This window comes from Elaeis guineensis, chromosome 4 (genome assembly GCF_000442705.2).
Source record: "Elaeis guineensis isolate ETL-2024a chromosome 4, EG11, whole genome shotgun sequence".
In the NCBI taxonomy this organism is placed as follows: domain Eukaryota; kingdom Viridiplantae; phylum Streptophyta; class Magnoliopsida; order Arecales; family Arecaceae; genus Elaeis; species Elaeis guineensis.
In genome coordinates this window covers 20,158,272-20,166,775 of record NC_025996.2, presented here as the reverse complement: position 1 = coordinate 20,166,775, position 8,504 = coordinate 20,158,272, and the positions used below count along the sequence as shown (strand labels likewise).

At 39.1% G+C, this 8,504-nt stretch overlaps 1 protein-coding gene and 1 long non-coding RNA gene across 2 annotated transcripts; one reads left to right on the top strand and one right to left on the bottom strand.

The window, feature by feature from the left end:
* The first annotated feature begins 1,340 nt into the window (after nt 1-1,340).
* On the top strand, nt 1,341-8,167 carry LOC140857194 (uncharacterized). Its single transcript, XR_012140717.1, has 3 exons — nt 1,341-1,455; nt 4,879-6,466; nt 7,561-8,167. It is a non-coding gene; the product is annotated as an uncharacterized lncRNA (long non-coding RNA).
* On the bottom strand, nt 5,222-6,124 carry LOC140857193 (homeobox-leucine zipper protein HOX6-like). Its single transcript, XM_073255795.1, has 2 exons — nt 5,825-6,124; nt 5,222-5,713 (listed from the first exon to the last, which is right to left on the bottom strand). Exons 1-2 carry the CDS (start codon nt 6,122-6,124, stop codon nt 5,405-5,407), a joined length of 609 nt encoding a protein of 202 aa, XP_073111896.1. The 3' UTR covers nt 5,222-5,404.
* Nucleotides 8,168-8,504: the final 337 nt, after the last annotated feature.

Below are 8,504 nucleotides of genomic sequence, written 5' to 3'. Positions count from 1 at the left end.
AATATATATGACATCCTAATACCTTATATAATTTTTGTGAGTATATATGACATCCTTGAAACAATATATATGACTTTCCTGTGAATATATAATATTCTGAACAATATATATGACTTTCTAATATCTTATATAACTTCTTGTGAATATATGTAACATTCTGAACAATATAGATGGCTTTCTGTAAATATATATAGCATCCTGAACAATATATATAGCTTTCTAATGTCTTATATACCTCTCTATAAATATATATATACTTCTTAATACCTTATATGACTTTCTGTCAATATATACAACATTCTAAATAATAAATATGGCTCTCCATATCTTATATGATATTCTGTTGTTTTATAATTAATGAAAAGTCATATAAAGTATCAAAAGTTATATATATTATTCAGAATATCATATATATTCACAAAAATTATATATATTAATCAATATCATATATATTAATAAAAATTATATAAAATATTAGAAAGCCATATATATTGTTCGAAATGTCATATATATTTACAGAAAGTTATATATTGTTCAGGATGTCATATACTTACAGAGAATCATATAACGTGTTAGAAAGGCTATATATATTATTCAGAATATTATATATATTCACCAGACAATATAATATATTAGGAAGCTATATATATTATTTAGGATATTATATATATTTAAGAAAGTCACAGGATGTTATATATATTCACAAGAAGTTATACAAGATGTCAAAAAATCATATATATTGTTCAAGATGTCATAAAAATACAGAAAGTCATATATATTGTTTAGAATATCATAATATATTCACAGTAAATTATAGAAGATATCAGTAAGTAATAATATTCTTCTTTTCTTGTTATGGAAGAAAGGATATTTTTATCACTGAAAATTAAAAAAAAAAAATAAGTAGTATTAAATATTTATTTTATTATTAAATATTTTATGTGCTTCAATGTGATGGATGATATACTTTAATCGATTTTATATCAATTTTATTATACTGCATGTGATGTACAAAGACTTTCTCTTCCAACGGGTGGCGTACCATATCTTGGCCCATATACTCAACCCAACCCATCTACCCAATAAGGTTAACAGCTCGGCTGGGAATTGTTTAGCTGTAGCCCGTCCTTGATCCACCAGCAGGCTGGGTCAAGTTCTCCACCCCACCCACCACCCATACTTTCCTCCGTGCCTCTACCGACTCTCTTTCACTCGGATTCGGCGATCTTCCTCGATTACTTGCTCGCGTCTACCCTGCTAAATCCACTCTGCCCCCTTGCTCTCTCTGATCTTTTGATGGTCGATTTAACTTTCGGTGGAAAGAACTGATCAATCTCTTTTTTTTTTTTTTTTTTTTTTTTTGCGAGTATGGTGGGAAGAACGCAATCGACACATGGTCTGCGACATTGCCAGAGGTACCTCACGTCACCGAAGGCAAAACTCACGGTCTCAAAGGTACCTCCTCCTCCATTTCTTGCGGCTAGCATCAACATCTATGATGCCTTAATGCTTTGTCTTGTGCGGGAGTTTTTATTTTTTAAATATGGCCCAGAATTTTATATAGGCCTAATTTGAAATGGGCACTAAATAGTCATCACATAAAAAGGACATGAAGCTTCAAATGCACACTGAATGCTACCTGTACCGTAGTCACTATTTCATCTTCATGCGAACCACTTATTTCAAAGATTTTTCAAGTTTTCTAATGGTCCATGAGTTGGTCTTGTTCTCCACCAGCAGCTTCTCTTCCCATGAAATTTCTTATTACGACTTATTGAACACGTATATCATTTGCCCATTGTCTTTATAGGCAAAAACACCATAATATCATGAACCACAGGATTATTTGGATATCATGGAACGTGTGTGTAGACCAAAACCTTTCTTCCATTTCTTAATCTCATCTAAGGTTCACTACTGGTTGATTTGTGTGTTGACCAGCTTCTAGACAATCAGTGTTGAGATTTTTGGTCTAGATCGATATATTCTTATTTGAAAAGGATTACCAATACTTTTGGTAGCAGTTGTTCAACATCCCGTCTTCGAAGATATCATATGAGTTTTGATCCAAGGACTTACCTTGCCTAAAGAACGATAATTATGTTGTTAATTTTTTATGCATTTTCTCCATTTTGAAGAGTAGCATGGAGCAAAAAGGTAATTTGCTGACTTACAGGGGACATACTACATCTGGTACGGACATGGGAAAGTCCAAAGATTCCGAAACCAAGGGTTTGGTTTGTCTGCAATTTTTAATAACTTAGCAATGGTATTTAAAGGAAGGAAATAAGTTGAGAGAACATCATTGTACGAGGAAGAGGTAGTGTCTTTGGATGGAAAAGGAGTAAGGGACAATGATAAAAATCAAGTGTCTTCAACTAGATGCAGGAAAATGATACTTCCACAAAAAATTAAAACACTGAGGAGCTAGAGATGAAAAAAAAAATTGGTGGTCTATTTGGAAGAGCCCAATGTTTGCATTTTTTAGGCTAGAGTTGTTTATTCTTGCTTCCTCTTGCAAATCAAGGGAATAGCACTTGGAAGAATGTGATGACAGCAGTAGCTTAAATGGGAGTGCTGGGAATAAATTTGCCTTAGATTATTCCATGTGGATTCCTTGTTGGATAACTGTGAGTGTTTGTTGCTAGCCTTGCTGTGTTTCTATGCTTGTCGGTTTTGCCTATATCCATATTTCGGGCATTAGCTGGATGCTGCTGTGGCCTTGCTGGCTAATGGGGTCATTCCATATCATAGTGCCGTGTGGTCACATTCTTTTCTTGGGGAGTTGCTTGGCTTTTAGTGTGTCATGTAGCAAGCTTTCGCTTGGCCAGTTTTTTCCTAGTTGAGGCCTTGCATATGTGCATGCTGTTTACGCTTGGTAATGGCTTGGTTGGACGTCCATTTCCCACTGCTGATTCTCTGCATGAGGGTCCTATCACTTTTTATTTGGCTAGTGCCTGTTGCATCATTAATGATGTTTTCTTGGCTGTGATTGGTCCATTTAGCACTTATGTTATTTGCAGCCACCGTAAGTCCCTTTTTTTATCCTGCTTTAAAAAGAGAGAGAGAGAGAGAGAGAGGTTTGGCTTTACTGTTTTAGAAATTTTTAAAATGAAGACAGAGGTTCAGCTATTTTAATTTATGACAAAAGAATTCATATCTCTACTGAAGCCATAAAAGCTTCTTATTACAGTATATAGACCCAAAATTTAAAATTCCTATCTGTTTTAAGTAATATTTAACCTTACTTGGAATCCTGGAGTGATGATGGCATGGCTGTTAGTTTTAGGTGTCTGACACTTTGGCTTATATTTGCTTGGCACTTGAACTACTTGATGGTTGAAGTTCCAAATTTTCTGCACCAGTATTCATTACAGTGTACTCAAAAACTGTTTCTGGTGTTGGCGATTGGGTCTGGCAAAAGAATTGTACTTCAGAAAGTGCCAAGAAGTTCTCTGCATCTTATGTCTGGGAGCTTGAAGCGTTTACGCTCTAAAGATCTTAAAATATCAATTACCTCCCCATAGAAAGAAAAAACCACAATAGCAGTACATAATTGACTAAGCAACCCTAGCAGAAAAAACAAAATTGGTCCATTCTAGAATTCTGGTATCGCCCGACTTTCTTCATGGGAAAAGAATGTCTTCTATAATTATGTGGAAGAATTTTAAACTTAGTTGAGCCCTATTTGCACTTCTCTTTTCGATCTTCTAAACTCTTCAAAGATGTGCAAAGTACCGATCATTCTTTGCTTGAAGAGAACTTGGTTCCGACAAATTGACCTTTATATATGTTTTCTATTTCTTGTTGTTAACCATGTCATCCTCAACACCTACCAGCTTTAGCACACTTATTTTGTTCTTTTCATTCGACAATATGCTGTAGCTAGCTTGCTTCTCAATTTATTCTTGTGCATATTCAACAAATGATCGGCAGTGACACCTTTTTTGTAAAGTCTGTGCCAGCTGTCCGATATTTAGGCTGTTGAAGTAAGCATCAATCCGAGTAAGACAAGAAGAGGTTGATCAAAAGGAGTGCACTTGGTAAAAGCTGTATTTAGGGTGTCTTCCTTTGATTGGTGGATATAAATATGATGGTGATGCCTTCTAAGATTTTTATCTTTGTACAGTAGATCATGTGGAAGTCAAGGCCTCCATTTTCCAATAGGGGAAATGTTGGATCATAACAGTCTATAGGGGATTGTCATATGAGGGAGTTGTGATGCATCATATAGTTTACTTTGGCTTTAGGGAGACTAGTGCCTTATGACAGATCCTCACTTGTTGGGCTTGGCTATTATATAGAAGGTGCTTGCCAGGGTTTATAGTCTTGCTTTGTTTAAGATTGATCATAACTGTCATCTGCTTGTTGATTCCAATTGGTCATAGTCTCTCTCTGCCTTAGTGAAGGTTTGCTTAACCTCAGCCCCCGTCAACCCTGTTTGCACACACGCACTTAACTGGGAGCTTCCTCGGCTCCTACCTTGTTCTATTTGTCATCTTTTGTTCTTCCTCATTGACTCTCTCAAAGGAAGTTTGAAATTGAAACCAGATCATTCTGAGTTCTATATCGAACTATTTCTTGTCCTGATCATTCTGAGTTCTATTGGAATACTTCTCGTGCGATCTCCAGGTTCTCTAATACTTCAGACACTGCCTTCATGAATCTAAATAGCATATCTGTCAAAAGATAGGGATAAATAGCATAATACTATTTGCATTGATGTGCTTATAATGCTATGCTGAAGATTCATTTTTGAAGTATTTGTGATCATTTCAGCATTATTCCTCTAATCCTCTCTCTCTATTTGTGATCGACATGTCCATGCTATATAGTATTTCATCCATCCCCTTTTTTCCTTTCTCGCTGGTGTTGCAGGATTCATTCAACCATCAGGGCTGCAGAATTGGAGTTACTGATTTTATAATTTCAGCAGGATAGATGATCATATCTTGATTCAGAAATTAATATTATGGTTAAGAAAGTCAGAAACTCTCGCACCCTTTGCTGTTGTTGCTTTAATTCCCCTTGTGTGAGGCCAGGACGCGACTGCTCTCAGTCCTGAAGCATCATACACCTGTGGCCCAAGGTGGACCTTGCCTGCTTGTTGCTTGCTTGAATTTGTGCCTGATAGATACTTACAGAGCAACTGCAGTCGATTGTTGAGCACACAATGCTTACCAATTTTGGACTGAATCTGGGAAGCAGCAGAGACATACACTTGGTCGATTCTAACTTGCAAGTTTATTTATTCCTATTACACCGGGAAGATCACATAGCATCAGAAATTCCATGCACTAATGAGAAAGCTATTTTACAAGAGCGTTTGGAATTGTAATCCGACTCGAGGCAGCAGACTAACTCTATTTGCTCTATGGTTTACATGTTCCGCGATGACAGGGCTCTATTCTGTCAACGGCCAAAACTCCCACCACTCAGAAGCAGTGGCACAGCACTGCTCTGGAGAACCACTACTGCAGTTGAAATCGCACGGTTTCCCGACCGATGTCAGGAAGCCACCCTCAGGTTCGCCCACGTATAAGCAGTCCGGTTCTTCCTGATTGAAAAAGCTGGGCTTCTTCTCTTCATCACCCGAACGCACCAAAAAGCAGGGCCTTGCATCATCTATGCGGGTGCGATCGCCGCCGTCCGAATCGTCGTCGTTGCTGCTCTCTTCTGTTGGCTTCTTCAGCAATTCGGTCAGCTTTTGCATCTGCTCGATCGTTCACGAGGAAAACTATGTCATCACAGGCTTTGCAAGACGAAGATAAGGTGAAAACTCTTTGAGGACAAATTAAAAAAGGAGGAGGTGTTCGTTCGTTACCTGTTTGATGAGAATTTGCTTCTCTTTCTTGAGGGACTCCACGTTGGAGAGCAAGGTGTCATGGTCGGCTTTGAGGGCGGCGTACTCTCTCTCGAGCTGCTTGGACTTCCACCGGGCTCGCTTGTTCTGGAACCATATGGCAACCTGGCGAGGCTGGAGGCCGAGCTCCTTGGCCAGCTGCAGCTTCTTCCGGGGCTCGAGCTTAGCTTGGGACTGGAAAATGGATTCGAGGGACTTGATCTGCTCTTCGCTGAACCTCCTCTTCTTGTCGCTCCTCGACTTGTCGAGAAAGGGATCCATGGAGAGATGTAGGAGGAAAAGACTAGGCTTCCCCTGCTGCAGAGTGGTTCTCACTCTCCATCTCCCGGCTGTATTTTGCTATTTTTTTATGGGCTTATCCTTTGCCTCTCTTTTATACTGGAGAGAGGGAGAAGAGAGGGGATTCTATGGTCTTCAAGGGCGGCCAGGAACTTGTAGAAGGTTCTGCTGCCAATGAAATTGGGGAAGGTGGACGCTTGCTAGGAGGAGAGTTACATGACTGGGTTTATGTTTAATTGCTACGATGCAGCCTGCAAACCAATGGAAACGCATACCGTGGGCAGATTAGCTTTCCCAACATCTCCATCAAGGAGCCGGTTGCTTGTGCGCCTCGCTCTCTCTCTCTCCCCCCCCTCTCTCTCTCTCTCTCTCCACCCTGCCCTCCAGGTGGCGGAGGTTTGTCTTTTTCTCTCTTGCTAGGTTAAGATGTTGCTATGATCTTTATCTGAAGTTGGGGTGCTTTGTGTCTGGGTGAACCTAAGTGATCACCGACGTAGTAGCAATTGGGGATGATAGAATCATTTTGGTTTGTTGGAAGGAAAGGATTTCTAAATTTTGGTATCACAGCTATCAACAAAATATCTATTTATTTCAGTTGAGGAAGGAGGGAGGAGAAATATAGAACGAAGAACATATCATTATTTCAATTGTTGCAGTAAAAACAAGATTATATTTTTTGATTTAAAAAATCCCTAGCATGATAGGCATCAATGAGGCTATTCTTGTCATTGGACGTGAGATCAGACTTAGGCCGGTAGGTGTTCAATATGGTGGTGTGGTTGGTTTTCCTCCAAACTATAGGTAAGAAAAAAATTGAGGCTAAGGATCTAGAGATGTAGCTATCAGAGTGCCTCGATCGCAAGATTGATCTAAAAAGAAATTTTTTTATTGAAATTTTTTCAATTAGGATCATTCGATGCTTAAATTAATCGGAATCTATGGAACCGAAGAGAGAAATAGGGAGTGAGTGGTAGGAGTAGTCGAATGAGAAGATTTTATTTATTTATTTATTTATAAAGGAGATTAGTGTTCATTATTGAGATAGATGGAGTTTGGATCAACTATTTAACAACTACTTTCATCATGTGATAATTGTTTTGATCACAGATTTTCATATCACAATATGGTTATAACTGTTGGATCATACAATTATGATTGCATGGACGCAATTATCATCAAGATTATGGTGTTGACATGAACATGCTCTTCAATTTGTCATGATAAGGTGAATGAAGTTGGGCATCGTCATGGTTACATCATTTCGACTCGTCTTGAGGTCAAACAAAAATTATTTGTACATCGTTTTAGGATATGTCATCTTATTTTTATATTGACTTTTTTGCCTTCAAAATATTAATCCGCATTGCCGTTGAGCTCTTTCTATCACATCGGTAAAAATTGATATTGACATTGAACAGGGTTTAATCATGGTGCACTGATAAGTGGAGGAGGTGAGAGTGAGGAAGCCCTTGCTGAGGTGATCCGATCCCAATGGTTTTCTACCTTGAGAGCTCCGCGGTGCAGCGGATCACATCGTGGGACACGAGCACACGCGGTTGGTTACCAAGGCTAGCGGATCCAAATGGTTTTATCGTGACAAGTAAAAAGGGTCGGGTGGCGTGTATGACAGCGATGGCGTCCGACAGGATGCCGCACAGCCTCGTGGACCAACCGAAAGAGGACGCGTGTCGGTAGGAGGCAGCCGTTCGTCGCCCATGGCCGGGGAGGTCTCTGTCGTGTAGCGTGGGTGCACGTGGCAGGCCGTGGGGGCATTCGGGCACGCTGTCCCGGTCAACGTCTCCGCGGTTGGTGCCGGGTCCCGCTCGCCCTTCGTCTTCTTCTCGGTGATGTCGGCCCACGCGGCACTCCCCGTTTTCAAGATCTGGAGGGACTCATCAGGAAGTCTCAAAGGGGGATCTCAAAGGGTCCTTGGCTTGTTTAAGACTAGATTCTCATGATTTTTACATGAACGAAAATTGCATCACTACAAAAATCACTTGAGCCAATCTTTTGAGAGTTGAACTTTTTTTTTTATGGTAGTTGAGAGTATGAGATTCAAGATTCAAACTCAACACCGCTGACCATAGACAAAGGAGATATGATCGCTTATTCTTAGTATCATGTGTGTATTATATAATTTATATATGTAATGTATTATTTGCCAGCATTTATTTGGCAAATATATAAAGTAAGTGAAGAGTATCCTGGAATGAAACTTCTAAGATCAAATGTAAATTCAAAGCGAACTGGATATTGAAGAATCCTTCGCTCTAGAGAGAAAGTTTTCTCTAAAAATCTTATGAGAATATTAAAAGCCAATATCTTCAAAAAATGCATTAGGAGTCTGAACTCTGATTTGGAT